Raw genomic sequence first — 22922 nt, forward strand, 5'->3', positions numbered from 1 at the left:
ACTTTTTTAAAATGTTGAAAAAGTCAGATTAAATATAAATAAAATACAAAATTGCAGTTACTACTACAATTTAATATTGATAAGAGGAAGTTATTTTAGGGTAATCAAAAATTATTTGTACATTTATATATATATATATATATATACATATACATATATTATATATATATATATATATACTTATTGCTCATTATTATTTTTTTAAATTGGACATTTGTATTTTGAATCATATGTTTTTTTATGTGCCATTTATTTAACAATTATATTTAATATCTATTATCTCTATTTATATATTATAAAATATTTTATTGCTATCATTTGCTTTATTTTTGCTATTAACAATCATAATATTTCTCATTGTAAATTTGTATTTATATGTATGACCAAAGTTGAATAAATTTTAATGTAAATTGAATTATACAATGTGTTTGATACTTTTACAAATATTATTCAAATCATATTAAAAATCATATTATCTTACATAAGATTAGGTATAATTGAATTTAATCCTTAACGCTCCGGCGATAATTTGTGGTAATCTACCAGCAACTCCAACTTGTTTTACAATTGAAATAAAGCAACGTACATCGGTGGTGCCTGGGAGGCACCCTTGGAGCATTAAGGGTTAATATAGTATTTGCATGATTACTTTTAAAAATTATATATTTTCAACACGCAACCTTGACTCAACATGATAACCTTTTGCACTCGAGAGATGCCTCTCGCTCATCGCATAATTTGAGTGGTGACACTAGCTCACCACTTTTTTTAGTGAGGAAATTCAATGTGCTGTTATAAATATTTATGTTTTCTTATCTGGTGATGTCTTGTTTATATTTAATTGACCATATTCATTAAAGTTCTTTCCCAAAAATTGCCTATATAATTTTATAAAGACGATGTAATCTTCCTTTTCAAACTACGTAAGATTTTCTTATCTAAGATTAGTTCGGCAACATGAAGTGAATTGCAATTCAAACTTGACATTTTCTCAAAGTCTGCTTTCAAAGAAAAAACGTCCCGAAAAACCGGGCATGCATCTTGAAAATTGTTACATGAAATATTATACATAACAAAAGTACAAAGTTAAATATTTAAGAAATTATTAAAAAAAAAAAAAGTAGGATCTTCTTCTATTCGATTAAATTGTTTTTCGGGCGAATGCTCTAACCGTTTGAGCTACCTAGGAACTACGTCTATGGACTTGTTACCGGATGAATTAAAAACAAACCACGTGTGCCACCAAGATAATAGCAATTCAATACCAAATGTATTAATTTCTTTGAATGATGTATCATCATTACAATCGACACACTTAGGTCACAAAACATTTTCTTTCTTTATTTAGTGGAGTTTTAAATTGACTTAATTGATCAATTTAAGAAAATTATTTTTAGATAATTTTGATCACTCGTTTATAGAAATACAAATTGGTATGTCCCTTCTTTCTTCCCTTCTGTTCATCTCAATCAAACCAGAAAATTTTGAATATATGTATTTTTTCGTGATAAGTATAAGACAATCGTATGACGGTAACTTCTCGCTTTAATCCAGAGTGTAAACTTCAGAAAGTACAGTTAGCTGGATAAATTTGGAGATGATTTTTCACAGATCTAATAATTCCTAGGCCGGGATTCGAACCCAGAACCTTCCGCTTTCCGATCGAACGCTCTACCAACTGAGCTACGAAGACCTACGAGAACACAAGGGTTTAATACGTGTATATATACAATTCATTTAAAAACTTTGTAATGTAGTTACTACGTTTGAAAATATCTAAGAAAATGATAACAATCTTGATAATGGCGTTATTACATATAAATATATTAGATCTATTGGAAAATTATGTCCATTTTGAAAATAAAATAATAAATTATTCATAATTTGAACAATTAATTAATTTAATTACTTTTGAACTCTTGCCAACACGGTGACAATTAGTATATTCCATTTAAAAAAATTGGGCCTTATCCCTACTGACGAAAAATTGAACTAATGTTTACTTGAACGAACAGCATTTTTCGGTAGACCAAATACTTTTTATACAAATTTTTAATACTTAAAAATAAGTGTTTTATTATATTAGTAAGTATTATTAGTAATAATTAAAATAATTGTGGTACTGGAATACTATCTATTATCTCGTTGTATATATGACGTCTATCGGCACGAATTCCACACTTCACATTTTCTAACATTTTTGAGGTTATTTTTCAAGTACATCGTGACTTCGTGTTAATTTGCATTTCTTTGTGGAAACACGTTAAAAAGAAGAACAAAGTTGCACAAAATATCCTGACGAATAATGTAGTAAAACTTCAATTAGTGTTATTTCATTAGTTTATAAAAAAAAAAAGTGGTATTTTCAGAGATTACCTTAATGTGTTCGTACATAAAAAAAAAAGTAGGATCTTCTATTCGATTAAACTGTAATTCGGGCGAATGCTCTAACCAATTGAGCTACCTAGGAACTAGGGCCTATGAAACTTGTTACCAGATTGATTTAAAGAACCTACCACATATATTTCTTACAATGATGACATACAACAAGCTCCTCCAATACCAAATGTATTTTTCTTTGATGGTGTTTCCACCATTACAACAATTGACACAACACTACACATGAAAATTTCTTTTAGTGAGATCAAATTCATCATCAATCGAACAAATCATTTTGAAATTATTTTTGATCACACTCTCCGTTTATTATAATAAGTGATTAAATACAATTTGGTATTATAAAAACTTCTCTAATGACATTCTTTATTTTAATTAAAATGATAGATGTATATTATTTTTTCGTGGTAAGGTACAAAAACACGTATTAATTGGTAACACTTCTCTCGCATATCTTTTTTTAGTTTAACAGTGACAAATTCAGAAAATTAATAAGGAGAAAATTTTTCACAGACCCAATCGTTCCTAGACCGGGATTCGAACCCAGAACCTTTTCGCTTTCCGATCGAACGCTCTACCAACTGAGCTACGAAGACCTACGAGAATACAAGGGCTTAATACATGTATATATATATACGATTCATTTCAAAACTTTGTAATGTAGTTACTACGTTTGAAAATATCCAAGAAAATGGTAACAATGTTGATGATCGTGACGTTATTAAAAATATAATAAATATATTTTTTTATAAAAATTGTAATTATTTAAAAAAAAATGTTCTATTAATTATTAAATATTATTTAATTACAATTACCATTAATGAAACTATTGACTTTTATGATGGTGAAGAAATAAAGCTATTTCAAACTTCTTTTCCAAACGTACCGATATTTAAAATACACTGTATTGAATCAGTTGTTACAAATGAATTACGAGGTTAGTAAAATATTCATAAAAAACAATAAAATAATACATATTTAAAATATACATCAACAAAATTTATTTCTTTGTATGATTATTTTAGAATTCAATGCAAGTTTTAATACCGGTTACAATATGGACGGATTTCCAAAATTTTTGTTACTTAAATATGATTAATTATATTCATAAATTTTATCAAAATAAATTTATAACCAACATTTTAAATATATCTTTATACAACCCGTTCTCCTCGTCGGAATTTGAACCCGGATTCCTCTCGCTTTCCGATCGAACGCTCAACCACCTGAGCTACGAAGTCCTACGAGAGTACAAAGATTTAATAAATGTAAATATAACGATTAATTTCATGAGATTTTCAATAAAAATCATATACGTGATTAGTATAGATTTCTGTTTGTTTTAAAGTATTTTAAAAAAAGTTGACACCTTCCGTGCTAAGCTCTTTTTACCTGATTTGCCATTCAGGTCAGTTAATTTTGTTTTAGCAAAATCAACCATTACATATAATTATTCATTATTGTAAATATAACAATGAAACAAACTTATGTGCATTGTTCTATACTGCATTTTTAATAATGCATCACTATTTTAATAGGAATATTTTGTGTACATAATTCAATTTGTTATAAACATATATTTTCAGAGCATTAAATAAATATATCTAATGGTAAGTGTACCACAGGTGGTACACGTGGCACAGAACGTGTTAAAATAAAAAAAAAGGATCTTCGGTTCGTTTAAATGGTTTTCGGGCGATTGCTCTACCGTTTGAGCTACCAAGGAAAGAGGTTTGTAACTTATTAAATAGATACAACTGATAACTGTAAGAAATGATTCTATTACTATGGGGGAAATTATGACTAGATCAGATCACTTCGATTACGAAAACATTAAATGGTTATGAATATTAATGTTTTCATGAAAGAAGTGTTTCTTATCTCAGTGGAGATACTTTACTAGTTTCGCTTACCACTATAACATGATTACAAACTTTTCATACACTCTAAAACACGGTTGATATTATGGTGGTGGTTCTTCCGTGTTTTGTGTACTACTGTTCTTTGCAATATATACATGCTATTAGTGGTAAGTGTCTAGTAAAATTCTATACTGAGATAAGATTAAACTAGGTCTTATTGACTACTATGTACAACAACTTATGCTATTGAGATCTTTTCAAATACTGATCGTTCTTCTTACAGCATGCAGAGGGGTAGACAATAAATAATGTAAAGTATGGGGAATATAGCAACTTAGGCCAAAAGCTCATTGAAGAAATTTTATAAACCTCTGCGCTGATGTTGTTGCGGGTGTTCCTCGGCCAGGATTTGAACCTGGAACCTCTCGCTTTCCGATCGAACGCTCAACCAACTGAGCCACGAAGTCCTACGTAAATATATCTATTAACACTCATATAAATATACAATCATAAATATCAATACTTTGAAAAATATTAACGTTATGATATATTATAGATGACAAAGACGACAGAACCTGACGTTATTACATTTAAATAGTATTTTGACAAAAGCTCTAAATTTTCTCAAAGAATTATTTTATTATTTAATAAATACTAATATATAAATATAATTAATTAAAATTGTTTTATTATTATTATTTATTATTTTTTTATAGTTATTTATAAATAATTAAATTTAATATATTTTATTATTTTATTTATATATAATAAATAAAAATATTTTCACAATTTCACATGTTTTATTTAACTTTCTTTGATTCCTTTTTGAATACACGGATAGTATTTTCGTTTCATTATAGAACTAACCATAAAGAAAAATAAATGTTTATGGATAAGTATATAGAACGTTTTGGGAACAACTTATCCAATTTAAAAAAACTAATGTCTACTAAGATTGCACAAAATGTGTTAATGAATATTAATTTTAGAAAAGGTATTACTATTCAGTGTTTACTTAAAATGTATTCACAAAAGTAACGACTATAAAACTAGTAGCAAGAGTTTGTTAATTAAAAAAAAAAAAAAGGATCTTCGGTTCGTTTTAATGGTTTTCGGGCGATTGCTCTAACCGTTTAAGCTACCAAGGAAACGAGGTTTGTAATTTATTAAATAGATACAACTGATAACTGTAAGAAATGATTCTATTGCTACGGGGGAAATTATGACTAGATCAGATCACTTCGATTACGAAAACATTAAATGGTTATGAATATTAATGTTTTCATGAAAGAAGTGTTTCTTATCTCAGTGGAGTTATATTTACTAGTTTCGCTTACCACTATAACATGATTACAAAACTTTTCATACACTCTACAACACGGTTGATATTATGGTGGTTCTTCCGTGTTTTGTGTACTACTGTTCTTTGCAATATGTACATGCTATTAATGGCAATTGTTTAGTAAAACTCTATACTGAGATAAGATTAAATTAGGTCTTATTGACTACTATGTACAACAACTTATGCTATTGAGATCTTTTCAAATACTGATCGTTCTTCTTACAGCATGCAGAGGGGTAGACAATAAATAATGTAAAGTATGGGGAATTTTAACACCTAGCCAAGCTTAATAGCTTACAAAATATTTTAAAAACCTCTCCCCGCTGATGTTCTGCGGGTGTTCGTTCCTCGGCCAGGATTTGAACCTGGAACCTCTCGCTTTCCGATCGAACGCTCAACCAACTGAGCTACGAAGTCCTACGTAAATATATGACATAATATATGTATATATACGATTAATTTCATAACATTCTAAATATAAATCACATATGCGTAATTTGTATATATTTTGGTTTGTTTTAAGCCCTCAAGCAGCACGCTCGAGTTAACTCGAACGGCTTATTATTTTATATTTCTATGATTTTTTACACCCAATTATAATAGAAAATTGAAAATAAGAATGCGAAAGCAAAGAAAAAGAATCATTTTATCCAAAAATTGTTTTTTTTTTCCGAAATAGCAATTCGAAAAGAAAGATTAAAAAGTCGACGTATGTGTAACATTGCAATATTCGGCTCTTCTCTACAATGTGGAACAAAATCCAAAATTAACATAAAAATATTGAATATTTTTGTATTTTTTTAATTTTTTTGTCAAAACAATGTTCTAAACTATGTTTTTATGCAAAAAAAAAAAAAGATTTTTTTGTCGTTTTTTTTTAAAATATCAATCCTGCTTAAGGGGTTTAAAGTATTATTCCAAAAGTTAAAATACAAAAAAGTAGGATCTTCTATTCGATTAAATTGTTACTCGGGCGATCGCTCTACCGTTTGAGCTACCTACGAACATGGTCTAAAATTTTTTAATCTAAATACAACCAAACACTGTAAGAAACTACATAACTATGGGGGGCTAGATTCTAAAATATCACTTCATGAAGCTTACACTATAATATTTACAAAAATGGTAAGTCTTCATGAAACAATTAATAAGCGTTACCAGTAGATTTTTTGCACGTTAAGTTCATTTTCCAATCCACTACAAAATATACAATCATTAGACAACTACACACATTTCAACTTTATATAATTGCCATCTAGTACTGTATTCTTGTAAATGGGCTAGAAATTAACTAAGTGCTCCACTGAATAAATATAAATTCAGTCTTATGAGTTACAGATCCAATAATGGATTGAGTATTATTAATTAATATCAATTATACTCTTACAGTGATGGAGGGGAAAATTGACTAAAATGAATACGTTTGTCCAGGACATACCTTTGACTACTTTGAAAAAAGTAAATAGAAATTTTAGACCATAGATCTTAGGCCGGGATTTGAACCCGGAACCTTCCGCTTTCCGATCGAACGCTCAACCACCTGAGCTACGAAGTCCTACGTAAATGTATCGCTTAACACTAATATAAATCCACAATCATAAATATCAACACTTTGAATTATAATAACGTTTTGATACATTAACCTTTCCAACGTTTCACGATTATTGACGTTGGGTAGCAGCTACTCCGCGCTACTTCATTTTTTAATTTTAAATTTAATTTTCATTTTAAATTATTCAATTTAAAAAAACCAATATCAACGAAGATTGCACAAAATATGTCAACAAATAATACAGTAGAACTTTAGTTAGTGTAATTACATCAGTTTATAAAAAAGTGGTTATCTAAAATGTTAATTAAAAGCCGTTACTTTCATAGTAGGGAATACTCGTACATTAGATAAAAAAAAAATAGGATCTTCGATTCGTTTAAAACTATATTTCGGGCGATTGCTCTACCGTTTGAGCTACCAAGGAACCAGTCTACAATTTTATAATCTAAAATACAACCAGTCACTGTAAGAACACCTATATCTAAGGCGGGGCACTAAATTGTAAAGTATCATTTCTTTTCACGAAGCTTACATTTATATTTATAAAACAAGGTAAGTCTTCCATGAAAGAATTATTCAGTTTTTACAGAAGGATTATCGCACTAGTCAAGTTACAAACACACTACACTATCTCTACCCACTACACTCTGTCTTCATGCAGTTGTAACAAAACGATTCTCCTTCTTTAACACTATATATAATTTGATATATATTATTAAGAATTTTCTAGTATTCTACTGAATAAATACTAATGAAATCTTATGGATTACTATATCAATTATCTATAGATTAATTACTAATAATTATTAATTAATACTTATTAGTTAAGTACTATATATTAATGACTAGAATTGTATAATTTGGTTTCGTTCTTCTTACAGTGTTTGAAGGGGTAGTAATAAAGTAATCTTTAATGGGGAACATTTAGATAGATAAAGTTCTGCAAAAGGCGCAATAATCTTAGTTTTAGAACAATCAGTTCCTAGGCCGGGATTTGAACCCGGAACCTCTCGCTTACCGAACGAACGCTCTATCAACTGAGCTACGAAGTCCTATGCAAATGTATTGCATAATATACGTATATATACAATTGATTTCTTAACATTTTTAGAATAAATTTTATACATGATAAGTAGTGAGTTTTATTTGTTTTAAAGTATTTTCATAAAAGTTAAAATTGAGAAAAAAAAGGATCTTCGGTTCGTTTTAATTGTAATTCGGGCGAACGCTCTACCGTTTGAGCTACCAAGGAACCAGTCTACAATTTTATAATCTAAAATACAACCAGTCACTGTAAGAACACCTATATCTAAGGCGGGGCACTAAATTGTAAAGTATCATTTCTTTTCACAAAGCTTACATTTATATTTATAAAACAAGGTAAGTCTTCATGAAAGAATTATTCAGTTTTTATAGAAGGATTATCGCACTAATTTCAGTTACAGCCACACTACTATCTCTACCCACTACACTCTGTCTTCATGCAGTTGTAACAAAACGATTCTCCTTCTGTAACACTATATATAATTTGATATATATTATTAAGAATTTTCTAGTATTCTACTGAATAAATACTAATGAAATCTTATGTATTACTATATCACTTATCTATAGATTAATTACTAATACTTATTATTTATTACTTATTAGATAATACTTATTAATTAACACTTATTAGTTAAGTACTATATATTAATGACTAGAATTGTGTAATTTGGTTTCGTTCTTCTTACAGTGTTTGGAGGGGTGGTAATAAAGTAATCTTAAATGGATAAAAAATATACTGTTGTCCGCACGAAGTCCTGTAGCGGAAGTTTTCGTTTTTTGTATTATCAGTTCCTAGGCCGGGATTTGAACCCGGAACCTCTCGCTTACCGAACGAACGCTCTATCAACTGAGCTACGAAGTCCTATGTAAATGTATTGCATAATATACGTATATATACGATTAATTTCATAACATTTTTAGAATAAATTATATACATGATAGGTATAAAATCCTCCTTGTTTTAAAGTATTTTCATAAAAGTTAAAATTGAGAAAAAAAGGATCTTCGGTTCGTTTTAATTGTAATTCGGGCGATTGCTCTACCGTTTGAGCTACCAAGGAACCAGTCTACAATTTTATAATCTAAAATACAACCAATCACTGTAAGAACACCTATATCTAAGGCGGGGCACTAAATTGTAAAGTATCAATATTTCTTTTCACGAAGCTTACATTTATATTTAAAACAAAGGTAAGTCTTCATGAAAGAATTATTCAGTTTTTACAGAAGGATTATCGCACTATTTCAGTTACAGCCACACTATCTCTACCCACTACACTCTGTCTTCATGCAGTTGTAACAAAACGATTCTCCTTCTGTACACTATATATTTTGATATATTATTAAAAGTTTTCTAGTATTTTACTGAATAAATACTAATAATGAAATCTTATGAATTACTATATCACTTATCCATAGATTTAATTACTAATACTTATTAATTATTACTTATTAGATAATACTTACTAAGTTAACACTTATTAGTTAAGTACTATATATTAATGACTAGAATTGTGTAATTTGGTTTCGTTCTTCTTACAGTGTTGGAGGGGTGGTTATAAAATAAATCTTTAATGGGAAAAGTTAACTTCATGTCTTCTAGAAGTCCTGTGTATCATCGACCTCGTTTTTATTTTTTGTATTATCAGTTCCTAGGCCGGGATTTGAACCCGGAACCTCTCGCTTACCGAACGAACGCTCAACCACCTAAGCTACGAAGTCCTACGTAGATAGAACGTTTATATATTTATATTTATATGATTAATTTAAAAACTTTGAAAAATTATAACCTTTTGAAATTTCCAAGAATAAGATATAATTAGAATCTGATATTGTTGTTTTATTTTTTTCGAAGTTTTTTTTATAAAAGTTTTTATTTCTTTACAAGAATTATTCTATTAATTATTAAATATTATTAATATTGATGATTATTGTGATCTTTGATATGAAGAAATCGTTAATGTTTTTGAAAACATTGTGTCTTGTTTATTTACTAATTATTTTTATCTGTTTCGTTCAAACCTTTGAAGAAATCCCTTCAAACTTTTCTCTACTATCGCCATTTGCTTTTATACCTTTTCCCCTTCCACTATCAATTTTCTTTAATTTTGAAAATACTCTTGTATTTTGATTATTATGTTAAAAGTGTATTTCTTAATAAGAATTTCTACTTTATTGTTAAGTTCTTTTTTTTTTTTTATTCTTTCGACTATCTTTTGGTTTTCAGTTTAAAAAAATTTGTTTTCATTAAATACTTCATTGTATGATGTCGTGTTTTTTCACGTAACAATTGTAACAACGATGTAATTAAATTTAAAAAAGAACGTGTATCATTAAACAAAAATAAATTAGTTACAAATTTGACAAAATTGTACCAAGAATTATTCTATAGATGAGAATATCTTGTAATATTGAACTGAAAAAAGTAATTCTAACCTCAATATGGATTTCTTCACTTAAAGCATCGAGTTAGATATAATAAAGTTAAAAGAACTTGTGATAAAGAACAGTTGACAAATGATAAAGAAAATTTAAAACTAATTCTTTATAATGTTCAACTATTAAAACAAACATGACGTAAAATTGACGCTAAACTAACGAAATTACAGTTTTAAAGAAGCCATTAGAAAAATCTATACAGTCTGTTTGTTCATAAAAAAAAACAATATAGAATAATTAATTTATAAAAACTATCATAATGTTAAAAGGTTACGAAGATAAACTAATATATATTTTCTGTTTATATTAACAAACAAAATTATTCAAAATCCTAAAGCATTTGACATAACCTAAAGAAAAACATATTATCGAAGTTATAATGATAATGAACAATTATATTTCAAACGAAAGAAGAATTATTAAAAACATTAGTTAATAGACAAATAATAATAACAAAAACTATTCAAGATTAGAAAGATTGGATTTTAATTAATACAGTAAAAAATTTATTCGAAACTGTTCTTAAAAGAATGCAATAAAATTTCTAATATTGCAACCAAAAAATGAGTAAATTCAATGTCATAAAATAATAAATAAATTACTCTTTTGCTAAGTATATGTATTCAAATATAAAGTTATTGTTTTTATAAACATTCAAGTGTAGGAATAATTATAAATAAATTTTTTGAGAAATGTAAATCACAGACAGAATAAATCCCTAACAAAAATTATTACGAAGTTTGATGTATTGTACTTATTATTTAATTTGTTTTAAAATGTCATAATGACAAAATTATGTTAATAAAATGTCTGTATGGTATGTGGTCAAACATAAACGCATAAAATTAAAAAAAATGTTCTTTTTCTTTTGTTACCATGCGATGGTAAGCTTTAAATGTGGTAATAGATAACAAGTTCAGATTAACACTGTTGGATGGTGCTGATGCTAACCAAACATACCGCCTGTGATCTACAGTAGGCTCTGAAAGATTTTTTGTTACCGCATATAATCGACAGTAGGTTGTGGAGGATGCTTTGCGAGGTCCGCATAAATTACTATTTTAAACACATTAAATACCCTATACTCTCTATATAATTAAAGAACGCAGTTTAATGATACCAAATATGTATAGGAACGATTAAAAAAGGCGGGAAATGGAAGCAAAAAATATAAGTAAAATAAATGCATACTTTGAAAATTAATTATACTCATAAAAAAATGTCATTTGATGGTATTAACGGGTATTGTTAGATTCCTTAAACCTTCCTACGTCATTTGATAGTATTTGTGATCCTAATAGTGGCCTACAGTAGGTTCTGGAGCATTTTTTTGATGCCACCAATAGGCTGCAGTAGGCTGTGGGGATTCCAATTTTGTGCCATCTAGCGAACGTGGTGATTACTAATTGGAAAAATTGTTGCTCGCAAGGTAAATTAGCATTAACGCAATCTAACGGTACTGTTGTAAACTTAATAAATGTTACAACTTTTGAAAATATACTATAGAATGTAAATAAGGATAAATTAATGGAAAATTTTAATATACTGTCGAAGAAATGTAAAAAAATAATATTGAAAATGGTTAAACAATTTGCGAAACTGATAAAGTTGAAGCACAGTATATAAAAGATGAAATTCTTTTTGTTTGTTTATGCAAATATGAGATTGACAAATATAGATTAAACATTTAATTATGTATACTTCATTTATTCATATATAATATAGAATGTATAATAAATGTTTATAAAATAAAAAATAATGAAAATATATTTATTGAACAAAGTTTTCCTTTTCTTTTTTTCTCGTAGTCTTATTTTAATGTTACTTATGCATATCTTCCGACTGCTTATTTCAGATGTTTCATAATTTGTTATTTTAAATTTGGAAGCTTTTTCTTATTACTTAAAAAATATCTTAAGTTACACACGATAGCACATTCAACGAATATTTCTTTTGCAAATCAACATTTTTCTTAACTTCTGACACTTATTGTTAGCTTCATCGGAAAGCACATTTATGTTGACATTTATTTGATTTATATTAATATCATATATATATCCTGTAATTATTATTGTCATAACAAACATGATCCGTAAATATAAATCGTAATATCAAATTTTGTTCTTAATTATTGAAATAACAAAACTTTGAACATAATCAAATACTATTAGTTTAGCAAATTTCAAACTTACAATTAGTTTTGTATAATACCATACTGGAAGAAGTATAACGTATGGTGTTTTGATTTAAAGATGATTCGATTAAACTATTAACACCACATAATTGACATTTTCAGCTCGCAAATGAAATAGGCGTATACAACCAATATTCCTCAATGTATCATTCCATACATTCGGGGATTCCCAGCAACGAAATCAAAGTCAGCAAAATCTAAATGCATTTGTGCATTTGAGGAATCATTCGTGTTCGATTGGCCCAGTAACTTAAATGGAGATTTCTACAAAAAAAAAAAAAACAAAGTAAAACATTTAATAAATAAATAAAAAAAAAAAAAAATAATGAACCAATGAGAGAATGACAATGACAATTTATACAATTACTTTTTTGTACATATAACTTTGCAAATTATGGCCCATATAAAAAGCTAGCGTTTGAAGGGTTAATATTGATCGAAGCCTCAACGATGGTTCCGGTTGCAACAATCTTTTCAAAAGATCCGTTGCAGCTGGTGAGAGTTTTGCATCGGGTGGTAAAGTCCCAGGTGGAACAGGACTATTCTGTTCTGAACGATCTGAGAAAAGTTCACAGGGTGCAATGGATGGATACTGAAACAAAATAATAATAATAATAATAATAATAATAATAATAATAATAATAATAATAATATATAATATTAATATACATAATAAATACTTTAAATCCCTTTTTCTAAAATTGGAAGAAGCACATAAAATATACAAAAGTGGGGGAAACAAAAAAATAAACACAAAATTCATTTAAAAAATACAACAATAAAATATTATAAAATATTTATTATATCTTTTATAATTGTATAATAATAAAAAAAAAAAAAAAACTAGATTTAAATATCAGGAGAATGATTCTTCCTTCAATCGAAGAAACAAAACGAAACAAAAATCAAAACTTCATTCTTACTCTTTACCTCGAGAAATTCAAGGACCAAGGTTTCCTTCCCGACCGACCCTTATTTTTTTTTTCCTTTTTCTTTTTTTGTGCGTGTACGTTCATAAATATTTGCGCACGCGAGTGTAATAAAGGAAGAGATAGAGATAGAGATAGAGATAGATAGAAAAGAACGTTGGTAAACTAGCTAAGCTATTACCAGTATGGATTCTTCTATCGCATCAACAGAAGCAATGTGTGTACATAAGTATGAGAAGTAAATACGTTCTCTACGAGATACTATGAGACTAACACATACATATATACATACGTACATAAGAGGAGGGTCAACGGCCACTCGCGACCCTCAACCTATTCGCACATTCGTGTCCTCCTCCTCCCCCTCTTCCCACCCCCTTCTCATCATTTCTTCTCCTATAGTACGCGCAACCTATGCACACATACACATATATATTTATATATACTACACAATCCTCACGCAATCTCCTATACGTCGAGAATTACGGATTTTTTTTTCTTTCGTTATAAAATGTGTTATATATATATATAAAATATAATCCAATTTATTATATTATTAAATAATAATATACATAATATATTATAATATATTAGTATAATAGTATTGTAGTATATTAGTATAATTAGTATAATTATGTGTATATTATAGTATATTATATAGTATATTTAGTATATTGTATAGTATATTAAATAGTATATTGTATAGTATATTATATAGTATATTGTATAGTATAATAGGGTATATATATTATGATCTCTATAGTACTTGAATACGCTATCTGGTGGCTAAATTCAAAATTAGAGTAGATAGGACGAATTGTTACGCCACGCCTCTGCCAGAGATCCCAATACCCTATTTTGTAACTTTTTTTTTAATTAAAAGAAAATAACACGAATTTCACGTTTCCTATTATTCATAACCTGTTTTGTTTTTGAGTAACGATTTTTTCGTAACGATAAAGAGGACAGAATTATTTTTGTATAATAATTTTAAACAACTTCAAGGACATTGACAAATGTAAGAAGAATAATCACCGTGTGGTATTTCTCAAAAGAAAAAAGAATAAAGTAAAGAAGAAAATACATAAATCTTATCGTACTAGCAACAATGGTAATATTTTATCAATAAAAATAAATGTAAAATAATTCTGCATCTCATAACATACACACATCTGTATAACATATACACAGAAAGAATGTAAATAAATTAATATTAATATAATTCTCCGTGTTTTGATAGAATAATTTAAACTTCGTAAAATATCATCCTTTCACATACGATTCAATGAATTTTATCTTAAATCTACATTTTTGTTTTACAGTATAATTCCTTTTAAAAAGATCGTCGTCGTCTCTTATCTGACAACGCAACTCAACACAAATGCAACACAAATGCAACACAAATGCAACGGAAATGCAACGGAAATGCAATGTAATCTTTTAAAAATGGGACGTTTACAAGAGAAAGAAAAAGAATAAGAAAAACTTGATATGATATATAATATTTTCTAACCTAACAATTTTTGCATATTAACAAAACAAAAAAATGAAAAAGAAATCAAAAAGAAATCAAAAAGAAATCAAAAAGAAATCATCTTATTACATTTAGGAATCCCATACGAGTACGAAAGAAATAGAAAAAGAAACATGGCGCGTGATATATTATTTTCTAAACCTAAAATAATTTCTAGATATCAACGAAACAACTAAATAAAAACAAAAATCATCTTATTATTAAATTTGGGTATCACATTTTACCAAAAAAGAAGCATTTTCTTTACCTTTCTTCTCCTTTTTTCTTTTTTTTTCTATTTTCCATCGTAAATTCGTTTGATCATTGCGAATTTAATTGCTCATTAGTCTTTCTTTCTCTCTTTCTATACAACTTTATCATCTTTTACTTCGACATGTGTTTACCATCAACCTTCGCAACGATATAATGAGAGAAAAAGAAAAAGGAAAAAAGAAAGAAGAAGAAGAAGAAGAAAAAACGCAGGAAGGAGATTCGATTCTCGACGGTGAACGGGACATTTCAATTTCCATCTCGACAAGGACCTTGACCGAGAATAACGGTACAACCATATACACGATCGATCAGATATACGAATAATCTATTAAATGCTATAAATATATGTGATATTTCTTCTTAGTCATTTTTTTTCTTTTCCTCAACTTTATTTTTCATCTTTTATTTTTTATTTTAGCGTTAATGACAGAGACGAGGAATGTAATTTTAATGGGGATTACACATACAAACAGATTAACATAAATTGTATTTTTATTTTTTATTTTTATAATGCTTGTACATTCTGAAATGTTTAAGTTTGTATGTATGTGTGTGTGTGTGTGTGATTTTCATTTTACTAATGAATTATATATATATATTTATTGTTTGTATGTTTATTTATGATTGAATAACCATCGTAATTAAAATACGTCTATAAAAGTATACTAAGCATGTTTGTTTGTTTGTTTTTTATTTTTCAAAGTATTTTCGGTTTCTTTTTTTATTTTATTTTATTTTATTTTTTTTCAATGTCGAAGAAACAATAAACAAGAAACAACGGAATAAAAATGATAGATTTGTTTTCTTCTTTGTAATAACGAAAAATTATAATGTTCGTAGTATTGTCGCAATATGAAAAAGAAACGAGAAAAACGAAATGGAAACTAGAAACATACGTTAAATAACTAATCTTAGTTGGTTTTTCTATTATAAGGTAAAATTGAATTGCACGTTTGTCAATTGGCATAATCGATGTGCCTAAAATACGTAATGATGAAAAAATGTATATTGTTTTTTTTTATGGAAAACACATGGTTGATAATCCAACAACATGGATGATAATTAATTAGAAATTGTAATTGTTTTTTTTTAATAATTATGTTAATAATTCTTAATGTATGTAAAAAAATGTAATTATACAATGAAAAGTGAGTATACGTATGATTGATATAATTATTTATTAATTTTAATTACTTGATTTAACCTCAAAAATCTGATTCATATTAAATTATGACTAGTCAAATGATTGACTATTAATTTTTTTTAAGGGAAAAATTGTTTACAAATAATTGTGTTTTTTGATGAATTAATTACAACGAAAAATGCGTATACGTATGATTGATATAATTATTTATTGATTTTAATAACTTGATTTAACCTCGAAAATCTGATTAATATTAAATCATGACTAGTCAAATGATTGACTATTAATTTTTTTGAAGGGAAAAATTGTTGACAAATTTTTTATACTATTTGATGAGTCAACACAAATTATTATTGTATAAATATTATATTATTTTTTATTATATAGATACCATTTAAAATAAATATATAAATTTTTGAAAATAGGTTATATTTGATGTATCATGTGATAGAAATAAATAAAATATAATAATAAATCTCGCGATACGTTTAGTATTAAACTTTTGTATGTGTGTATATGTGTGTATCCCTTTTTATTTGATTTATTTAAATTTGTAAAATAATATGTGTAATTAATATAATACATAATATAATATACTACGATACAATCGTAGTATATTTACGAATTCGACAACTTAATTTTGACAAATTAATTTCTATAAATTTACGAACAAACTATATTTCTTTTTCAACGACGTATTTATACAAATCGTAAGAAAGTTATCTTGAGACGAGGAATACAAAAATTAGTGTCATCGAACTCGTCTTCTTCGAACCGATATGATCATTTTCTTTCTTTTTAACTATCCGTTGTCAAAAGATGAGAAAGAAGTAAAAGTAGAAAGATTGAAGAGAGACACACAGAAAAAAAAAACATATGAGTGTGTGTGTATGTGTATATGTGAAGTTAGTAACACGTTATATGCTAAATAGGAATGTGTCTGTATTTCGTGTTCATAAATTCCAGTTTGAGAAAGAGAAAGAAATAAAGAAATAGCAAAGAACAGCAGTTAATTACTGAGTAAACTTTAAGTTCAACTATATGCGTGAGGCCATTCATTTTAACATGAACACATACACACACTTATATTACACACGTATATACACCCATGCACGTGTTCTACCCAAAGCGCGCATAAATTTGCGAGCACTAGCTAAAAGTATAATCTTACGGGAAACATTTGTCCTTGAAGAAGCTCTGAAGCTTGAAGCTTTCCACTCGAGTGATTCCCCTATACGTAAATATATATGTATATATATATATATATACATTATAGTTATAAGGTTCCCTGTTTTTTTTTTTCTGTAAAAGTAACCTATCAGAAGTAGACTTATTTTTGTTCTTTGCATATAGAAAGAAATAAAAAATAAAATTTAATTGATCAAGGATATTGAATCCTTTGTCTTTTCTTATATAAAATATTTATTTTATTTGATCATAATTTTGTACCGAGCATATCGCACCATTTGTTAATTTTTATAAAAAAAAAAAACAAGTATATATATAATAATAAAAGTATTTCAATAAGTTGTTTTTTTTTTTGTTAAATTTGACGCTAAATCAATACGCCAATGTAATGTAGATGGCGCATATTCTATCTAGGGAATCTAGTTAGTAATAAACGTGTGTACTACAAAGGGGATTCCCCTTTAATATATATATATATATATATATATATATATATATATATATGTATTTATATGCATCTTACTTGTAAGATTTTGTTTCTAGATAAAAATAATAAATTATAATATATACATCGTATTTAATATTTTAAATTATATTATATTACTAGATGTGTGTGTGTTAAATATGTTAAAATCCTATAAAGGAAAATATGCCCAGATCTTAATCGGTTTTAATTTGGAGAAAAGAAAAAAGAAACAAAAATAATTGTGAATACTTTAAAGAGACAAATAAAACGGATGTCACGAAATCTAAAGGAAGCCCCAAGATAGACGATTCGTGCGTTCATTCTCGCTCATTTATTGTCCATTCGTGTGTGTATGGTGTCCCTTTCTTTTCTTTACTTACAAGAATACTTGTTGCTTCAAGATAAATACAACAAGAAATGTCTTCCTTTTTTTTCCTTTTTATGTCATTTCTATCTTCTGCAATTCGTCTAATGTGAACATTTGACAGATCCATTTAGCAATGAATGCAGTTATATCACTTTAAGATATATATAGAAAAGAATTAGGTTAGGTTATCTTGTATGTAAATCAATTTGAATGTTTCCTGTATTAAATATTTATAGATATATTTTTTAAAGTATAGTTTCTTTATTTTTTTATTAAGATTAATTTGATATACTAGAATTAATTGACATTTACCTCTATTTACCATAGTTTTAATCACAGTTTGTAATAAAATCAAAAGTATGCTGTGATGTGGATACTTTGCGAGGTTAGGATAACCTTGTTTTTTTCCCAAAAACATGAATATTACAGAAATATTAATAGAATTTTTAATATGTGATTACAATCTGAACAAGTGTGCCCATAATTATGTATAGTGTTCTAAAAAATTATATAACACTTGTTATGAATAGTGTTCTAAAAATTATGTATCACTTGTTATGATACTGTTCTAAAAAATTATGTAGCACTTGTTATGATAATGTTCTAAAAAATCATATACTACTTGCTATGATAGTGTTCTAAAAAATCATACACCTTTTATTTTTATTAGGGTGAACAAAAGTTTGTGCTTTTAGTGAGTTGCAATTGTACTTTTACAGTTCACCCTAATATTAGGTAATACCCTAATTTATTAGGGTATTAACTAATACCCTAATAATTTAATAAACTATTAAATATATAAATATTTTTAAAGATACCATTTGAATAAAATTAATATAAGTTCTTCTTAAAATAGAATTAAAATAGAATTAAAATAGAATAAAATAAAAAAAAGGAAGATAGGAAGAAGAAGAAGAAGAAGTATTAGAATAAAGTGAAGAAGAAACGGTAGGATCGGTTGTGTTACAATGTTCGCAAAACTTGTTTCTTGTTGCGGTGCATCGACCAGAAGAAGGCATCGTCCGGTTCTATTCCTGGCACGATGACGAGCTTTTTCAAGAAGTCGTAGGATCGACGACATCGAGCTAGAATCTACAAATAGCGATCGACGATTACGAATCCATCAACGAGGTTGGCGCCGAAGGCGGAGTCCTTGTCAGGAATTCTCTCGAGCACACGATCGATCAATCGATCGGACGCGAAAGAACGATAAGAGAGAGGGAGAGGAAGAGAGAGAGAAAGAGAGAAAGATAGAAGAAAAATAAATAAGAATTAAAAAAAAAACAAAATAAAAAAAAGTTCGGACGAGATTGGGGACAACGACTTCTTCTTCTTCTTCTTCTTCTATTAAAATCTGATTATCGTACGTTGATCAAAATAACGGGCTAATCCTTTTGATTAATAAATTTCAATTAATTAGCAATTTTTGATCTAGGAAAGATACCGCATGAGGAAAAAATTTATATCCTTGGGCAATAGTTTGAATAAAATTAACGGATTCTTTTTCGATATAAATTTTTAACCATTCAGCTAAACGAAATCACATACCGTAAAGTGAGCTTGTGTTTTCGATCAAAATCGTAATAATGATTTAAAAAATATTCAAAGGTTTCTGCGAATCGTACATAAAACATCACGACAAGTGATGTTTGTTGAAATTTAGGAAACTTTTTATTAAAGATTCGTATGGATGTAATACGGTGTCGCAACTTCAATGGGAATCCCCTTTCCCGTACACGTTTATTACTAACTAGATATCCCTAGATAGAACACGTGTCATCTACATTGAATTGGCGTATTGATTTAGCGCCAAATTTAACCAAAAAAAAGCTTATTGAAATACTTTTATTATCAATTAATGAACATTAACTTTTTCTTTATCGAAAAATATGGAAAATAAAGTTTCTTTTCTTGAAAAACTTGTCACTAAACTCTCGTCGTAGTATTTAGTTCGACAAAAATCCGTGCTTGAGCGCCCGTGACGTTTTTACGTTTGGCCCGGCATTTGTTTTCACCAATCAGACTCGTGAAACTACGACAAGGGGGTTAAATAGAATCCCCCCAAAAAAAATAAAATAAAATAAATTTCATCGATTAAAATAAAGTAATTTATTAAAAGGAAAATCTCGTAGTACGAGTTTAATGATAAAAAAGGAATAAAAGGGGTTAAAAAGAGAAAGAGGCGTGTAAGAAAGAGGAAGAACCATCATAGCCCGTATTCAGGCAGCAGCAGCAGCAGCAGCACATGGCAGATATTAACTTCCCATTAACCATGGGGGTTTGCCATTAGAGAGAAATCCGGTACGATGAGCCGACTTTACTGGCGCCAGGCATAATCGCCATCAAGTATTAGCAACCACTCGTATGTACAATCCTTAAGCTGCAACGATTCCTTCTCCTGTTGCTATTTATAAACCTGCCCTACCCTGCCCCGTAGCCGCAGGTAAACTCGAAACGTTTCTTACGAACCAGGGCAAATAAAACGAACCCTTTTAGTTCATTTTAACATGATGAGATATCCACAAGATGTCCAATCGTTTTACCTTCAATTTCTATTTTATTCGAGTGACTCTAAATCATTATGGGATGAATATTAATAAATATTTTAAGATTATTAAGATTATTAAGAAAGTGTAAACTCCATCTGTCGACAATATTTATAAAACTGATCTACATTTTGTTTTAATTTAATTATGATCCATAGTTATTTTAATTTGCAATAAAAGAAATTCATTTCCAATTCTGTATGTATAGAACGTTAAAAAATAATAATTTAAATGGTCACGAATACACATGGGTAATAATGATCAGAACAGCAACAACAACAATTATGACCACATTTTGTTAGAGTTTTATAAAAAAATAATATAATCTCGAACAGTAGATTAACGTTGATGATTAACAGTATACTTAAACAACTCGTGCGTATATAGAAGTAATTTAAGTTATATAAATAGCATGAACGCGTTATAGTTGAGACTTGAGTTCATTCGTAGCTAATTGTAAGTAGATAAAGAAAGAATCAGGTCTAAAGTAATTACACCAAAGCAAAGATAGCGGTTGTTATCTTCTCGTGACTCCCTTATTAATATACTATTCGTGAGAAAATTCAAAGAACATATCCGTTTAAACAAGACACGATATGAAATCTCCATGGCTTGGAATTACGGACTCGCATTGATACAACTCATCAAGGAATTTAGAAAAGAAAAGGGGTAAAAAGAAGAAATGTATCATCAACTAAGGTTGATCTAGAACTCGTTTATCTTCTCATCATCGTCGTATATGGAATGAAAAATAAAAAGAATAAAATAAACATATACACATAGACACACAACTAAACATGCACGGCAAACAAATGACTATTTAGGAAAATGAAGTTAGTAGGTGGGATAGGATTAGGGGGTGAATGGTGATGGGTTAGATGAAAAAAAAAAAAATGATCATCTAAGTAACTCTCTAGTTTGAAATATATTATGATAGGTATATGTGAAAACAAGGAAGGTACGATTAATGTTGTATTTAACTTGGTTGACTATCGTTATCCTACGAATACGTAGAAGGTGCAGGGACATAGGCACGCAGATCGCGATTAATGCACGCGATCTATAAATGGATCCTCTGCTTGCAAAGACTTGGTATTAGTGTTTGTGGTGGTGGTGGTGGTGATGGTGGTTGCGACGAAGGAGGTGTATTTTACCGAAGGGGGTCTTCTGTTGCACTGCACGCGAGCGAGAACCCATCCTCTTTCCTTCCTTTGCTTTAAGTAAGGATAGAAAGAGACACAAAAAAATAGGGGAAGGAGGATGGACTGGTTCGAGTTGGATGCCTTCACGAGCATCGCCATCGAGTTTTTGCAATGTCCAAGAAGATACGCGTAGAGAATAATAGAATATTATTCACAGCATTACACTAGATCCCAATCAAATATTTTCTAACATCTGGGAAGACTATGATAATCATAATTTTTTAGGTTCAATTGATTATGAAGTTTATTCCATATTTTATAGGGTTATTTATCAATACAAAAAAATGGAACTTATTAAATAGTGTAGTCATCAATGAAGATCAACGTTAAAATCTTAAATCCTTACACTTATCGGTGAATCTGATAGGGTTTGCTGTATCTCAAATAAACGTAGAAAATTTATCAAAGACAGGAGACATTTACGAGCTTAATAAAAAGCAGATAGTTCATTGTGACCTTGA

General features: G+C 28.3%; 1 protein-coding gene across 7 annotated transcripts in view; it reads right to left on the reverse strand.

Annotated features, from left to right (window-relative positions):
* Positions 1–12325: 12325 nt before the first annotated feature.
* S6KL (ribosomal protein S6 kinase like) overlaps positions 12326–22922 on the reverse strand; it is a 49493-nt gene continuing 38896 nt past the window's right edge. For 5 of the 7 annotated variants that reach the window (XM_089175603.1, XM_089175602.1, XM_089175604.1 and 2 more), the window contains 2 exons: positions 13201–13425; positions 12326–13097 (listed from right to left, as the gene is read on the reverse strand). In XM_089175603.1, the coding sequence (XP_089031729.1) occupies positions 12972–13097; positions 13201–13425 (351 nt within the window). In that variant the 3' untranslated portion in view covers positions 12326–12971. Of the gene's footprint in view, positions 13098–13200; positions 13426–14058; positions 14175–22922 lie in introns of those variants that run through there. The other 2 variants (XR_016177654.1, XM_089175606.1) reach the window with 2 other exon arrangements.

This window comes from Polistes dominula, unplaced genomic scaffold (genome assembly GCF_049000335.1).
Source record: "Polistes dominula isolate Pdom_NZ unplaced genomic scaffold, Pdom_raw_medaka contig_17, whole genome shotgun sequence".
Classification (NCBI taxonomy): domain Eukaryota; kingdom Metazoa; phylum Arthropoda; class Insecta; order Hymenoptera; family Vespidae; genus Polistes; species Polistes dominula.